The 17629-nt window shown below is 35.5% G+C and overlaps 1 protein-coding gene and 1 long non-coding RNA gene across 4 annotated transcripts; one reads left to right on the forward strand and one right to left on the reverse strand.

Moving 5' to 3' along the window:
* Positions 1-313: 313 nt before the first annotated feature.
* Positions 314-15607, reverse strand: LOC106672035 (feline leukemia virus subgroup C receptor-related protein 2). 3 transcript variants are annotated; one of them, XM_024229289.1, is made up of 9 exons: positions 15463-15607; positions 6038-6252; positions 3954-4178; positions 3824-3858; positions 3039-3180; positions 2772-2971; positions 1772-1875; positions 1585-1695; positions 314-1529 (listed from the first exon to the last, which is right to left on the reverse strand). In XM_024229289.1, exons 3-9 carry the CDS (start codon positions 4138-4140, stop codon positions 1250-1252), a joined length of 1059 nt encoding a protein of 352 aa, XP_024085057.1. In that variant the 5' UTR covers positions 4141-4178; positions 6038-6252; positions 15463-15607; the 3' UTR covers positions 314-1249. The 3 variants fall into 3 exon arrangements, with proteins under 3 accessions (XP_024085057.1, XP_014258613.1, XP_024085056.1); XM_014403127.2 differs by lacking the exon at positions 3824-3858; XM_024229288.1 differs by lacking the exons at positions 3824-3858; positions 15463-15607 and adding an exon at positions 9994-10216.
* Positions 15608-15718: 111 nt separating this feature from the next.
* LOC112127828 lies at positions 15719-16941 on the forward strand. The gene is made up of 3 exons (XR_002910739.1): positions 15719-16168; positions 16311-16400; positions 16463-16941. It is a non-coding gene; the product is annotated as an uncharacterized LOC112127828 (long non-coding RNA).
* The last annotated feature ends 688 nt before the right edge of the window (positions 16942-17629 follow it).

The raw sequence follows: 17629 nt of genomic DNA on the forward strand, positions 1-17629 counted from the left end.
AAAGGAAGAAACAGAGATAATTTGACCATTCAAGTCATTACATTATCTCTTTCTTATCGTTGTTATTGAGCATTACATGCGTTTAACCACTATGGAATTATCGTTACAATTAATTGATACTGTTGAGGACAAACTATTGCCATGGCAAGTAATAATAATACATAACAAAATAGTAAATACACAAAACAAAACTTTAAAAATTGGAACTTTTACTTTGTTTTTATAAATCATATTTCAGTTTTTACAAGTTCAATTAATAAATGATAATTTAGCTTGTTGATCATTTAAAAAGTGGGAGGAAAAACATACACAGTTCATCAACATTTTATTTCTGATAAACAACAATCATTAAAATACAAAATTATTGTCTTCTTAACAATTTTATTGTCTCGGCCTAATCTAAATATAGTAATGGTGATAAATCAAATGAACACAGCCTAAATACTGTAATTGAATTACTAACATTATTTGTATTATAGTCAATAAATACACAGTTAAATATTTATCAATATTTTGATATGACTTTTTTTTTTAAAAATATGTAAACATAAAGCGACGTTACATAGAAAGCAGAAATAGACAACATGGAATGTCTATTCTAGATTATATTTTTTACAAAAATGATTATTAATTATTGTTTCAGTTACAATCAGGCGAACATTCAAAAATACAAAAATATAAACAACTGATTAATCGTAATTTGGAAAAATATTTCTGGTTAGGCCTTAAAACTTGATAATGTACGAAAACTTATTTTTGGACCTGTCATAATTAAAATTGAGAGAAAGTCCTTTTAAGTCTTGACAAACTGCCAATTTTGGATTTATTTAATATATAATCAGCATTTACTATTTTTTGAAAGCTGTTGGTTGATATTTAAAAAGGTTTAAGATGAAAGTTATGCACCAAGCTTAAAAAAATATTCTGTTGATAAATATACAATAATATATAAATCCATCCATGACTAGATATGTTGGGTAAAGAGGAAATTTTGTTTTTGAGTTTAAAATTATGACATTAAACATATCACATTTACTTTGGTTTGAAAAACCATTAGATCCATAATTATTTATAAAAAAAGGAATTGATTTTTTTAAAGTTGAAAGAAGTAAATATTTAATAGAAACAACTGTTAATTAAAAGATAATGAGTTGCGTCAAGATAAAACAATTCCTTTGGATCTAAAACTGTCTATTCACTAGACAGAATTTTCTCAACCAACGCTGAAACCAAAACATTTTTTTTTCTTTTATGCAGGCTCTTTTTCGTCCTTCCCACTTTCCTGCCTCTTGTAGTCTTTGGGTATGAAGTATGTCATCACGGTGCCAGCCGCCAGTGTAGATATCAGACCCAGCCCGGCGTTTTTTGTACCCCAGGCGTTGATCAACGCTGAGTAGCCGATGGTGAAGAGGATGCCGAAGATCTGGCAAAAGCCGTTGAGTATGCCGACCGACGTGCCTTCGGGTTCGGGGTATGTGAGTTCGGCCGCCAGTTCAAATCCGACTGGCAAGTAGCCCGTCATGAAGAAGCTGAAAGGGTGTCGGATTTAGAAATCTACCAAAATGGTAATTTATGCAGGCTTACCCTAAAAACCCAGCTGTCACATAAACGATGATGATGTAACCCAAATCAAGGGTAAAATTGTAGACCACGAGACCAATAAGGGAGAATAAGTAGACAACCAAGGTAACCTCTCTTAAACAAAAGTAAAATTATGATATCGGTATGAATTAATTGTAAGGATTTAAAATAAAATAATTCAAGGTCTTACTTGAATTTGTGTGTCTTGTCTAGAACAAATCCTGATACCACAGATCCAACTGTTCCAGAAATAACAATGGTCAATCCTATCCTGCCTGCATCTTCAGAAGCATTCTAAAAATGGTTAAACATTGCTTTGAAGTCTGGGAGGAAATGTAAAATGAAATGTTACAAAAACATTGTAATGATGTATGGTAAATGATGCTCTGCAGCTTTGAGATGCTGTTAGAAGTTTAAATTTTAGCTTGTCATGAGGTCTGTGAGGTGATAAACTTTTAGCTTGTCAAACATTACAGTTGGTGTTGGTTGTTGGTCTGGAAGTCTGTGAACTCATGTTGTACTAGCACTAGATCTACTCTCTCAGGTTTGTCAAATTACGCAAATGTGTTTTGCTGCATTGCACTATCTTCAGTGAGGAAATCGCTAAACCCTGAGTTTAGATAGACTCAATAAGTTAAACCAGTGCTGGTTTAACATGATGGTCACATAGTTTCATTAGGTCTGAGAGGTGATGAAGCTATTGAGAACTTCAATCGTTCTTAACTACCTATTCTTGCTGGGGTTTTTTTTCTGCTTTAAGATTTACAGATACGTTTTAATATTTTAACAACCTGATTGTAACCACCTGATGACCAAAGAGGGCCAAGCTATAGATGCATGAAATTACTGCAGTACATTGTCATTTAGTACAAAACACGTTTTACTGGACCAAGATTAATGTTAGTGTTAATTAAGGTTTTTAGTTGAGATAAAAAAGTCAATGGCACGAGCGGGATTCGAACCCACGATCTTCGGCTTGATACGCCGCTGCTCTACCACTTGAGCTATCATGACTTCGATCCACTCGGTCACTAACTACCTCAAACCCACCTTTTGAATTTTCCCTCTTTTTTGCCATTTTTATCTCAACTAAAAACCTTAATTAATTGTAATATATTAATTGGACAAGCGTACCACGAAATTAGTGAAATTAATGTTAGTGATATCACCCACAGAGAGATCTTATGTACCTGAAAGTAAGTAATGATGACTTTGTTGAGCAGCGTTGATATGGCATAGAAAACACCAACGTTTATTCCATACGAGACGAGGAGGAGGATGTATCCGATGTTGGACAGTAGCCGTTTAATGGATCCAACAAAATCCGGGGTCTCTTCTTTCTGCTTCAGGGCCGCTTGACTTGGTGGCAGGGGCGGCTGTTCTTCGTAAACTGTTAAAAAAAAGTCAGTCAATCAATCCGGCTTTTTTTAGGGAGTTGATACGGATGGAAAACTCACAGAAAATGATGAGGACGAGTAGGACTGAAGTGAATCCTGCGACCGATTTGAAAAGAAGTCCAAGCCTGCTTCCGACCAACTCGTTGTCATCCACGTCGGGCACGACCGACGGAGGGATGAGAAAACCCAGGGCGACTCCGAGCTATAAAAAGCCAAGAAAAGCGCAATAAAATCGGCACCGAATGGACCTAAAAGCGTGAGAAAAGAACGGCAGACATTCCGAACCAAAAACGAATAGAAAATGTGCATAAATCGTTCGAAAAAAGGTAAGAAAAGTACTTTGGGAAGATGTGGCAATGCTGAAGGTGCGGGCAGAGGAATAGTGTTTACAATTTAGCATAAATAGACCAGAATAAACAATGGGGAAGAAAAAACGTAAAAGAATAAATATATGAAGGTGAATGAAAGATATTAGTAAGAGAAGTTGGTATTTCTCATTAACATCGCCATGTATGATTAATCTAATAAACAGTTTGATTATTGAAACTAATTAATGGAACTAAGTGTAAAATTAAAAAATTAGCTTTTTGTCGAAAATTTATTTAGTTATAATTATGACTAATAAGAAAGGATTTTAAATTTTAAATTTACAATTGCGAACTGGGAAGTATGGTTGAAATGATTTAGGGCGAGATTAGGGAGACAGCTCAAATAAGCTCACTCCTGTGCATATGTACAGATAGTAAAATTTATTATGGTTTATTATTTTGCGACTGTGCTGCTACAGAGAAAACAGAAAGGTGCTGATGTATGCTGGAAATGAGTAAAATATGAATGAACCTTGCCTTCTTTGGACAATCTTCTGAAAATCCTGGCAATCCTGTAAAATCAAATGAAAACAGGATGTGGAAATAGGTTTGTCTTTATTATGAAACAGCGTTTGGTTTTGTGATTCCTGGTGAGTGTTTCCTTTACCTGGTTGCCGAAGACGCCGATGCTGCACGCGCTCGAGACTTGGTCCTGGCCGAACCACACGGCCGCCAGACGGGCCGGCACCGATAGCACGAACACCTGGGAGATGGCAACGGCCGTCTGACCTAGGAAGCCGAGGACGAAGGAGTCCGGACCGGAAGAAAATACCTTCACCCAAGAACCTAGGCATGTGCCTAAAGCTCCAGCTAATACACACTTACGGAGGCCCTAAAACAACAAAGCGATACAACTATTAACAACTCTCTCTTCGGGAGAGAGAACATAGAAAATGTTGTCATAAGGTTTTTGGGGTGATGAACCTGCATTTTTTAAAGATTTGTTATAAGGTGATGAATCCACAGGATGTGACGTATTGTTATGAGGTCAATAGATGATGGACTGACCCTACAATTTGTTAAGATTTGATTCAAGGTGATGAACCTGCAGCATGTAAATCGTTGTTATTAGGTCAGTTGAGTGATGAATTTGAAGCATGTAATGAGGTCAGTTAAGTGATGCTACTGCTTGTACAGATTTGTGATAAGGTGATGAATTTGTAAGTTGTGAGACATTGCCCTGAGCTCTGCGAGGTAATAAAAAGATAGGTATTTGTGATATTCAGGTTTATTGTGGGTTACATTTCCACAAATGTATTTCTATCCCTACACATTTGACAGGTTCTATGATTTCCATGAGTTTTGATCAAAATTGTGACTAAATTCTCCTTCTCCAGTATCTTCTTTGTTGTATTATAACAAGGGCATTTTTCATCGTATCCTTTGTTTTAACCACGTAACCTGTTTTCGTGGTTGCTCTAAAACGTTTGGTGTAGACTTCTCGGGAATAAATTATTTCTTCGAAAATAATTTAAATGGTGCTCGGATCCTCAATTTTTTGAGGGAGGTTTTACCAAAGACTATTTGATGATGTTTCCGTGCAACAACGACAAACAATGATTCCCCAGCTTGATGGATGCTCCGCATACAATTCTTTGCAGGTGAAAAGTAATTTGAATCAATAATTCATTATTTTCGTGGTCCGCTTGACCAATTAATACATGACAATTATTTAAGGTTTTTAGTTGAGATGAAAAAAAGTTAATGGTACGAGAGGGATTCGAACCCACGACTTTCGGCTAGATACGCCGCTGTTCTACCACCTGAGTTATCGTGACCTCGATCCACTCGGACATCAACTCCCCATCTCAATCCCACCTTATGACTTTTCCCTCCTTTTGCCATTTTTCAAATGTCGTGTAATCGGTTGGGATTCTCGACGACAATTGAAATGGCGACGGAGAGCTTTAGTGAAGTGTACTTCATTTTTAAATCACGATAACTCAGGTGGTAGATCAGCGGCGTATCTAGCCGAAGGTCGTGGGTTCGAATCCCTCTCGAGCCATTAACTTTTTTTCATCTCAACTAAAAACCTTAAATAATTGTCATGTAATTTGAATCGTTACTTCCGGGATAGGTGGATAGGAACTCATGGCCCGATCTGTGGTTTCCTCCGTCACCCGATTGACTATTTTCTGTACGGCCATTTAAAAGTGTCTATGATAATCATAACCCAGCTACCTCGGTTGAAGAACTGCGGCAAAGGATAGAAAATGCTTGTCAATCCATCTCCCCTGATTCTATCGTTCTGAGCACCGGTGAAAAGTGGTTAAAAAGAACATATCTTTGCATCTTTACGCAAGGCAGGTAGCTGAAACATGAAATGTAATAAATAAATGGCAAACTAAATAACTGTTTTTTTGTCAAACTTTTTGCCATTACTTTGACATTTTTTGATCAATTTAAAACCCGATGCATCATAGTTTTCAGCGTAAAAAATCCTTTAAAATGATATGTCAGGATGTATAGGGTCGTTTTTGAACTTTTGAAGTTGAACTGGGCCTGATGTAACCTGTATAATCTTTCACCAAAACAAGGTAAAAATTTGAAACAAGACTGAAAAATATTAGGCACGTATTTTTTGTTTTTTTGGTAGCGTCATTGGTTCAAGAGAAATTCAGCCGGGCCATTTCAAAAGGACACCTTGTATATATACATATATATTTTAAATAAAGAAAAAAACAGACTTACGAATCTATCTAGAGCCCAGGATCCGGGAACGATGAGTATGATGTAAGAGACCATGTACACCATCGAGGTCCACTCGACGAAAGAAGAGCTTACGCCGTAATAGCGGACGACGACGTTCTCGATGATCGAATACTGGATCCACTGCATAGCGTTCGACATGGAATACATGACGAACAGGGCGAGCATGAGCCATCGCCTTCTGTAGACCTTGCAGTCTGAAGAAGAAAAAACACATCACTCTTTGTTTTTTTTTTTTTTTTTTTTATAAAAAGAACAGACAAACTATAATTATTTGTGTATGTCAATTTAATATTCATATGCTCATAATACATGGTAATTAACGTTATAACTTAGGGTATCATCATCACAGCCGCTATCTCACTTAGTAAGACGCTTTTAGTATCTAATTAGGTGCTTTTAGTATCAGGACTATCAAAATATGTATTCATGGAACAGAATATGATAATGATCATAGAATTCCACATAGCTAGGTGTATTTCCACCTAATTAGAACAACGGGGGGTCCAGAAGATTCAGAAACTACAGAACAGCTCAAAGAGCTAAGAGGTCAAGGAACGAAAAGAAGAGCACAAACATATTTTTTTATGTGTGTGAGACAATTAGATTAAAGGGTCTCATGTTTATTCATAGATAAGCTTTAACTATTTGTCCTGTTCCATTATTGACAGACAGGGTTGAGTGTCAACATGATTTTGTCTCTTCCAATCAGTATTGTATTTCTATCTCTTGATAAACCATATACTAAAAAAAATGTAATATGATTGACCAGAAAACTTAAACCAATTGAAAACATATTATGCAAGTATGTTGAGAAACTACTTAACAAAAGTAATAGAAAAAATAGTCCTTTTGAAAATATAGTCCGAATAGGACAAATCTAAAAAAAAGGATATGAATTTTGTAGATATAGTACAAAAATTTACACATTTAACAATTTTTTTTTCGAGGGTTCGGAACAGCAGAGGCCATATCAACCCTCAGGGTGCCGGTGTTTTTGAAAAAAGCCCATTTGTCGGGATCGAATGCAGAGCCGCTGGATCTCTCGACCTTTACCATACAGTGATGAGCACCGTGTCAACGCCTAAACCGTTGCGGCCACCGACGATCCAACGATTTGTTGTTGTGGATGAGAGAGAGGAACCGGCCATGGCCGGAACTGTAGGTCGAGGTTGAAGGGTTGAGATAGGAGGTCACGAGGTGTGCCCTTTTAGGCGGCGACGAGGATTGTTAGGATGGAAAAGGGTTGGTGTGAAAGGAGTGGAAGTTTTGGAATCGTGTTTGGATCCGAATGGGATGTCTAGGTCATTGTGGTTTGGTTGAGGATGCGTCGTTTGATTGAAAGGATTAGATTCTTTGGATAGCTGTGCTGAACCCCACAGAACTCTGTAAGTCCTAATCGGTCTAATTAGTGTCTTGTACAATATTAGTTTGTCGTGTGGACTCATTGTGGATTTGGATCCAAGTAGGCGTCTAAGTTATACGTATCTTCGGTTCAGTTCGTGTCTAATTGTTTATTCTGTCTGCTGTTCCAATTAGAACCCGAGGTACTGGATTTGGTTGGATGGGGGATCTCCTTACTGTGTATGTGCACTTTTGGGATATTTCTTGTAGTGTGAGCATCACGGCCGGCTTTTTTGTTCATTTAGCTTGATGCATCAGTCGAAATGAGTCTACGTGGTCTTGGGTGCTGTTGCTGCAAGGATATCAGGATGTGAGTAGTGTCAGCCGCGAAGGTCGTGATGCGGTGTGTCAGAGGTGTAGATTGTGTAGAGAATCGGTACTGGGATACTCCCTTGGGAAACGCCGGCCTAGATGGTCTGTCTGAAAATTTTGAGGCAATTCTCATCTTAAACCGGCGATCCGACATAAAAGACGCAGGATGAAATAGTAGGTAGGGGGAAGAATAAGAAGTTAAAAATGAACAGAGTTGACAACGTACAAAAGACAGTATTAACGCAAATGAAGCGTCGAAACAATAATTTACCCATCCCATAAAAATGACAAACCCACAGGACAAGAACCAGATCAATTACTGAATAAGCGAAACCACGCAAGTCTTCTGACCGAAGGATATTAAGATTATCATGGAGAATGAAAAAGCCACAATAACAAAAAATAACTACGATTCTTCACACTTTGCCCAGCATTTCTTTGACAGTGTTCTTCCTTGTATCATTTGAAACGTCTTGGAAAAATATATTTAAATATGATTTCGATAAGACAAAACCCTCATTGCAAAAGGATTTTACATCAGCCATTTCCCCGGATGTTACTGCTTTTTTCAAAAGGTGAATATTGATCGCCTGTTCAATTTTGGAGACTTCGCAAATAGACATTTCCGCCGAGGGGGAAGATTTGTTGTAAAGTTTGAGGTCTTATTTACGAACTTCCCAGCCATCGGAGCAAGTTTTATTGAATTTTCCTGCCAAGTTAGCTGGGTAACTCAGAGACGGTTTGGCGACCGGGGGCGGGTTACGCTCGATTTTAGGCAAATTGATCAGGTCGTTACTGTTATAAATAAAACGGTTATCAGGGACGGAAAACGTATCAATCCAGATGTACTTCATCGCTTCGAATATTGTTCCCAATTCCGATATGGTGTGCTACTTTAAAACTATTCGTACTGCACGTTACGAACACGAATAAACATTTACCATGTGAACATTGTAAAACATGAGCTAATATTAATAAGGCAGAACAGTAAAGAGAGAAAAAGAGAGATGGTCAGAAGAGAAAAAGAAGGTAAACAGCAAGATATATAGAATAGTCAGATAGAACAAATCAATAGGACAAAAAGTTGCATAGATAACTGATTGAGTGAGTGACTGAGTGAGAGATTGATAGAGAGAATGAGAGGGATAATTTTGTGAAAAAGAGGAGGATTTTTCGAGAAAGAGAAAAAAAATTCTGAGAGATAGATCGAGATTTATTGATTGGTTGATGGTTTTATTTAACCACGCAAAGTGAAGTGAGAGAGAGAGAGAAAGAAAAAGGAAGAGAAAGAGCGAGAGAGAGAATCTTTTGAGACAAAAGAGAGAGAGAGAGAGGAGAGAGAGAGGAGAGAGAGAGGAGAGAGAGAGTGAGAGAGAGAGAGAGAGAGAGAGAGAGAGAGAGAGAGAGAGTAGAAATGGTGAATGATGGAGTGAGCATGGTGTTCAATCCTTTTTTTTTTAAAAGATAGTTCCAACTCACAGTAAGTTGTTTTGCAACGTCCGGATTTCGAGCCCTTTAGCTCATCATCAGGTTGAAGGACTTTTGCAGTTCATGTCGAGAGACGTGGTTGTAGAAATCCTTCAACCTGATGATGAGCTAAAGGGCTCGAAATCCGGACGTTGCAAAACAACTTACTGTGAGAATGAACTATATTTTTTTAAAAAAGGAGCGAGAGATAGTGTGAGGTAGAGAGAAAGAGAGAGAGTGAGAGAGGGGAAGAGATAAGTTATATTGAAATTTTTGTAAATAAGTAATTTATTGTGTAGTATATCACATAATAAATATCCACATTGTCAAATTTTTAAAATTTTTCATATTAAAACTATAGTTAAAAAATTCATTTATGTTGTATAAAGGATTTTAAAGAAGATATTTATATATTGTTTTTTTAAATTAATTAATTTTTTACTTTCTAACCCTGGTGGGGGTGGTTGGTGAATTTGGTTAAATTCTTGAGCCAACGTGCTCAAAACTTACAATACTCATTATATATATAATATATTATTAGAATGAGTTATAATTGTAGTAGTATAATTGGAGTAGCAAATTGAAATGTATAGTAATAATAGAAAGTTTTTAATGAATAATGGCTCGATAATAAAAGAACAATGGTAAATTCACACAAAGAAGAGATTTTATTGGACTATGGCGGAAAAAAAGAGAAAAAAAGTCCCCGAATAAATCGGTAACACCCACAAAACAAAACTCGAAAACAAAGTTACCTTTCTTGTTATGAAATTAACACTTAGCGCTGATTTATTCCGTTTCAAGAGTAACACTTTTGTTGGCAACGATTTAATATTTGTTCGAAAGGGGCGGCGGATTGTAACAATTGTCTGATTGTGAGTTCAGTCTGAAAACAAAAGGAAGAACTTCTCATCCATTGTATTATTCAACTTGTTCGAGAGTGAAACGAAGCTCCACTTCAACAACCTAATCCACCGTTGACTCGGCACTGGTGTAAACTCGGTTCGTCGACAAAAGAACTGCTTGTCGGCAAATTTAAACACAGACGTTGCGAATTAATAACCATGAGGGTTAATATGAAAAGTGGAAGAATTGATTATTGTGCAGATTCTTCGGGGACATCTTGACGTATGCTGAGCCAGATGTTAGAATTGATTTTTTAACCATCAATACGATGACGTCCAGAGGATAAAATAAAGTTGTTTCCCCCCCCTCTCCTGTCTGTAATAACTTTCAACTATTCTAACAATTATAGATTATTGTATTTTTCACAAATTCGTAAATTCTTTTCAGGATTTGTTTCTTAATAGATTTATTACATTTTTGAATAATTTGATGAAAATTTAATTTTATGTGTATGTAATCTATAACATTGTTAGTAAATGTTGTAATTATATACTTTTCTTTATTTATTAATTTGTAATTTAGTTTATTAGTATTGTAATTGTCACTTAATTAGTAATGTAATTTTTTTTATTTAGTTATTATTACTGTTCCACATTCAGATTAAATTTTATATTTTTATTGTTTTGTTGTTATTATTATATACATATATCATTTTGAGGCGCACGTATGCTAGTCCAAAATGTAAATTATTTGTCTTTCGCTGAGTGTAAGAAATGCCAAATTGACCTAACTCTGCGAGGTTTGTAAAAATAAGTCGTTTATCAAATCAAATAAAAAATGCCTTTCTCACTCTCTCTCTCTCTCTNCTCTCTCTCTCTCTCTCTCTCTCTCTCTCTCTCTCTCTCTCTCTCTCTCTCTCTCTCTCTCTCTCTCTCTCTCTCTCTCTAATGGTAATAAAATAATAATGTTGCCTGGGGAGCACGCTTCCTAGTATTCTCATTACCATTCTCTCTCCCTCACTATCTCTCTCTCTCCCTAGCTCTCATACCATCCCTCTCTGTGGGGAATTTCAAACGATCTAAAAATTAACCCATAAAAATATAATTGGCCACTCTTAGCTCATTAACAGAATAAAGCTTACAAATATCTCAAGTGTCACTATTGATAGTGAAAACCTCCCTTTTGAAAACAGTGTCGATTATCTTAGCATCACTATAACTAACAATCATGGGAACCACAAATTAAATAAAAAAATATAAACAAATATGTACACTATAAAAAAATTATTACCCTACAAAAAATCTGAAATCACCTTAAAACTAATTCATTTTTTAGAAATGACATATATCGAGTGATCTCAACTATACTTTAGAAAATAAACTTCAAAAAGGACAAAATACGCACATCGGTTATATCCTTAACCTAAAATATGATTCTAGAATATATGATAAATTTTTGGTATTCAAAATGTTAAAAATTAAAGACCTATAAATCTATTCAATAGCAACCTTTTTTTACAAAATACAACAAACCAAAAACCCTTCCTACATGTTTCATAATTTTAAATTTCAATGCAATATCCATAATATTAAGAACAGCTAATTACTTAATTCATCTACCAAAACACAGAAGAAAAACGTTTAGTAATTCATTTAAAAGAAAAGCTTCAAAAATCTTTAAATCAATACCGAAACATACTATAGTTCAAATAAAAAGCATAAAATCATTCAAAGTAAAATTTAAAGAATTCATTTTTTTCAGTTATTCAGGATATTTATTATTTAAAGTATTCTTACTAAATAAATATGTTGAATATAATACTAAAAATTAGTATTTACCTTATTTAATATTGACGTAGTTAACGTTACATCATATACTTATATTCTTTTATTATTCTGTTTTTATTATACATACATTTACGTGTTAAATTATGATTTAAAAAATTTAACGTTAATAATCATTTTATTAGTGTTTTATTTCATTTTTGAATCATAAAATTCTGTTCCAATTCTAGAAGGTCCTAGTCTAGTTTTTAAGAATCTTACGAAAAATCTATATCTAATTTTGTTACTCAGCAATAATGTGCTTTCTACAAAAATAGAACTTTATTCATTCACTTCATTGTTGATTTTATAATAATTTGTTATTTCTGTTTTATGTCTATTGCGAAAATAAACAAATTTTACGATTGTAATTACACGTTAAGTGTAAGAAAGGTCATAGAGGCCTAACTTTTGAGTGTATTTTAATAAATAAATCGTTAATCAGTCAATAAATAAATAAATTTCTCGATCTGTCTCTTTTTATTTCAGAAGATTTTTTTTCTCGAAAAATTCTCCTCTTTTTGATAAAATTATCTGCCTCTCCCCTCACTCTCACACGCACTCATTCTCTCTCTCTCTCTTTCTACCTATCTTTATCAATTTCTATCAGTTAGTGAATGTATTTGTTCAACTTAATAAAGCATAATAGAGCTTCTGGTTTCATCGTGTGAATAAATTTACTTGAAAGCAGTACATTGTGCAAGCAGTTTTTTCAGATATCAGGAGTGCTATCTTGCAATCACTTATCTCCTTCCTTAATGTATCGATAAGGAAATTGACAAAAAATGATTAATTTTCGAATGTCAACATATTTTTTGGAGAGTTAGAAAGCCGATGACTCAATTTGTGTACATTATTATTCTTTTTAGCTTTTTGGCTCTAGTATTGTTTGTTAAAGGAGCGTCTCGTGGAGCGTTAGAATTTTAAAATCTGTTTGCACACTTCAAAAATATCACTTTGGTGAGCTTTTGCATGTAGTCGTTGTAAAGATAGCGTTTCAGTGTTTACCCATAACTCATGGTGGAGTGTAATTTTGTTAAAGCGCGGGGAAAATTGTCGATCAAACGACGACAAATTTGTGTGGCAACATTCGGTTCGTTACGATACAGAATGTCTTCCTTGCCTCAAAGGTGGATTTGCCGCCAAAAAACCTGTTTTTAAATAGCATCATTGTCAACGAAAAACCGTTACTGGCAAAGGTCAAGGATTTAATTTAAATCTAGTCTAGAAAATGTCGTCAAATAATAGTCAAAAAATCCGATGTTTTCTTATTGTTTATAATGAAGTTGATTCTGTGAAATTTTGGACGCTGATTTATAATTATTCTATGACTGTGTGTTTTCAACAAGAAAATTAGTGTTTGATATATATAATTGAGAGTATTGCGATTTCCCATGTTATCGAAAGAGATATTTTTCCTATAAATACAATGACGACAATACGATAATATTGTTCTTTCTCAATCACACTCTCTCTTTCTTTCTCTCTCTCTCTCTCTCTCTCTCTCTCTCTCTCTCTCTCTCTTTTTTTTTCTCGTTGAATGCAAGAGAGGTCAGTATTGAACCAAATTCTGCGACATTAAACAAAATCGCATTCATTCTCTTTCACACTAACGCTCTCCCACTCTCTTTGGTACTTCTCTTTATTTCTGCACGCATGCACGCGCGCGCACGCACACACGCACACACATACACTCACAAACAAATAAGCATCACACTCTTATTCTAAAATCCCTCTTACTTTATCTTTGACACATAAGTACTATTTCTCTTTTTTTTAGAGATCTCTTTCTTTCTATCATTCTCTCACTTTCTCTTTTTTTCTCTTTGTTTTCTCACTTTCAGACTTTCTTCCTCTTTCATTCCCTCTTTCTTCTCTACTCTTTTACTCTTTCCCTCTCACCTACTCTTTTTGCCTTTCTTTCATTACGCCCTCTCATTCACCCTCTAACTCCCTATCACTCCCGTTTTCTCTCTCTCTCTCTCTCTCTCTCTCTCTCTCTCTCTCTCTGTCTTTTTACATTTAATTTTTTTACGTTTTGGTTTTGTTTTATTGATACTTATGTCCTACAAATTTATAAAGTTAGAACAAAAACCTAAATTGTTACAAAAAAAAGAAAAGATTTTTTATTCTCTTCATTATTTTAATTGTAAAATACAGTGTTAAGACCAAAGGAGTCTACTGAAAATAAGTATAATGTAAACTGTATAACTCACGTTAAGTGTAACAAAGGTCAAAGAGACATAACTTGGCATGGTTAAATAAAACCATCAATCAATCTCTTTCTCATTTACTCCTTTTTCTCAATGCTACAGTTACTTTTACCTACCTCTTCTTTTTTCTGAACTCTCTTACTCCCATATACTTTTTTTGCCTTTCTTTCATAATCTCTCACTATTTTCTACTTTTTTTCTCTCTCCCCCATTGGTTCCCTTTCTCTTTCTTCTTCTTTATCTCTTTCTTTCTTTCTTTCTTTATTTCTCTTTCTCTCTTTCTTGTTAACTTTCTTTCTTTGTTTCTCAAATATTCTCTCTCTCACACTCTCTTTATCTTTCTAACTTTCTTTCTTTGTTTCTTTATTTCTCTCTCTCCTTTTCTTTCTCTTTCTAACTTTCTTTCCTTGTTTCTTTATTTCTCTCTCTCTCTCGTTTTCTTTCTCTTTCTAACTTTATTTCTTTATTTCTCTCTCTCACTCTCCTCCTCTCTCTTTCTCACTTTCTTTGTTTCTTTATAAAATTTCTCTCACTCTCTTTCTCTTTATCTATCTCTCACCACACACACACACACACACACACACACACACACACACACACACACACACACACACACACACACACACACACACACACACACACACGCACACACGCACACACTTTTTCTATGTCTCACTCGCTCTTTCTCATTTAGATTCGTTGACTGTACTCAAGAAAACTTTTTTTAAAATAAAAAATCTCTTGTTAAATAATTGCGAGTGTTGTCGTTTTGAATATTAACGTTATAAAAGCAGTCGTAAAGTCATGATATAAAATTAAAATTGTAATTTTATGTTATGCTGACTCGATGTAAATACGAATCTAAATTTGACATGAGTTGATTATAACTGACAACACTGTAAATTTATCGTTATCTGTGGGTACGTATGCATAAATGGCTATTTGTTTAAATCATAAAGTTGGGTGGGTTTTTGCGGACAGCAAATACAAACATACGAGCATACCTTACACCAACGATAAGGCTGACAGCTGTTCAAATAATATTTATATCTAAATAAGGAATGTTAAGATCTTTATATTTACATCTCTTTTTATTAACAATTCGTGAACCCATTACAGGCTCAATAACGATAAAACTTGTTTTGTATTTAATGAAGATCATTTTAGTGACATATTTAAACATCCATATTTGTTTTATTTTAAAACATTTGATGACAACGGGCATCGCCTATTAAATTCTTCATTAAACAAGATTTGAGGCTGTGTTAATAATTTTTCAAGCTGTCCGAGTGGAAAATATTCGAAATAAACAATGTACACCGGCTTTACAAACGCTCCTCACCTGGTCCGACGGGAACGTTTTTGTAATCCATCTCTCCTACCGGAAATCTCGTTGAAAAAGGGAAAAGCCAATGAAATGGGCTGGAGGTAAATTACATGTTTACAAAATAAAAAAAGGGGGATGTTCGACACGCTGCGCCGGCCTGCAGAAGACTGGAGACAAACTCGTGGGCTCTGGAGAGGCGTGTGCATGCGCGATCCCCTTCCTGGCGGGGCCTACCGATCGGTTAATTCTGGAAAGGGGTAAGGGGGATTTATCTCGGTAGATAATTCCCCTTTTTTTCCCACTCCAAACTACGACGATCTCATATTCATAACGCGAAAAGACAGGAGTTATAAAACACTGTCATAAAGCAGCGACCAATCTTATTTGTCTTTTACGACCGCTCCTCGACTTCCAGTCCTCAGATGAATGATCTTGACAAAGATGACACTGGACTTAAAGGGAACCAAGGCCAAAGCTAATATTGGACAGGGGCGTCAACAGGTAAAACTCGTGAATTTGATCTCTGACGATCCAACGGCAAAAGTACCTGTTGATTCCTCTTCAACAGCACTAGTCAATTTATACACTTTCCCAGTGCTTAATGTTTTGCTAGATTACTTCTTGAGGTCTGCTGGGGTGGTGGACCTGTGTTTTGGTCGTTTCCGATCATGTTGACTACGCCGCTTTGGATCTGTCGGACGGCTTTTCGCCATCTTCAGTGGTAGGTTTGTGAAACATAAGTATAATTAAGGCAAAGTTTATTAAAAGATCTAGCAGTCCATATAATTTTACTATTCAGGATTGACAATTTGACAAAATTGAGAAAGGTAGACTCTTTTACTGTAATAAACTGCTATTTTTAGCTTTTACCTAATCCAAGTGAACTATCCTGGACCAGTGAACCAGTGAACCAGCTGTGGAAAGAAAATGAAACGATTCTTCAAACAGGATAAGTGAGAAAGTTTAAGTTTATTAGTTAGGAAACGAGAGTAACGATCAACCCATATCTTTTCAGGTCTATACAGGATTTGGCGAACGTGATTTGCTGGAATGCCTATTGTTCCTAGGCCCTTTTTTTTCCAAAATGTCTAAAATTATATTTTAAATGAGTAGAAGCAATCGATTTTGGAATGGTGAGGGCTCTACTATCGGGTGGTGTCATCCGAAGATACTCGCAGGTCTGGTGGGAAGTGGAGTATAACGCACCTTGAAATATGAAGATTAATATATCATCTGGATACTTTTTAGTTCCAGTCCTAATCATAAAATGCTACTCTACTTTCACGAAGCAGGAACAACATTTTTGAGGAGCCAGAGAAAAAGACATCTGAAGATAACATGATGACATCAACAGAAAGAAGTCTACATGCAGAAGGTCGAAAAATTTGCTGGAAGGCTTGCTGGAAACTATAAAATAGTCAACTAAAAAAATAGTTCAAATCATCAAATGTTTTACAGAAGGATAAACAAATGAATATAAGATAAGTGTGAAAGTTCCATTAGTTAGGAAATGAGAGACTTCATTGATTACACTCCTGTGATTTGTTGAAGTCCTTTGTTGATCATGGTTTCCGTAATAGTAGTAAACCATGCAAACAAACAGCATTTCATGTTTTGGAATGTAAGCTAAAGAAAATTGGATGAAATGAAATGCAAAAATGGTCCCTTTTTGGCACGAGAACCATCAGGACATCGATAAAATATGCAGCCCAATATGCCAGCAGTAGCCATTATCCACGTTTAAATATAATATACACTTGGACACACTCAAAGAGCTATCGTCCAACTTGAATAATATACAACTATATCACTTATGAGCACTGTCGATAATTGGGCCCTCGTAGGGATCATCTTCATACGATTAAGAATAGGTCATGCGAGGTTGACACATGGACACTTGTGGGCCAAGACCCGCGTATGTGGCCGGCATGAAGAGAAAGGATTGCTCTATGTGTCTCACTGATTGAAGGGTGCCATTCCTTAGCTCATTATAAAGAACGTTAAGGAATGCCACCTAAAATGAGAATTGTGCTTCACCTCGGCAGCAAGTACTTCGCTCATCTGTTCTAATTTTTGGAGGAAAGTAGGTTGTTTTGTTGTATTTAGTAGTAATGCATGTATTGTTGTGTCCTAGTGTGGCGAGTGAATGTGTTTATTAGCGTGAATGTGTAATTTGAGTGGG

Source organism: Cimex lectularius, unplaced genomic scaffold (assembly GCF_000648675.2).
Source record: "Cimex lectularius strain Harlan isolate CLEC.00 unplaced genomic scaffold, Clec_2.1 scaffold362, whole genome shotgun sequence".
Taxonomy (NCBI): Eukaryota; Metazoa; Arthropoda; class Insecta; order Hemiptera; family Cimicidae; genus Cimex; species Cimex lectularius.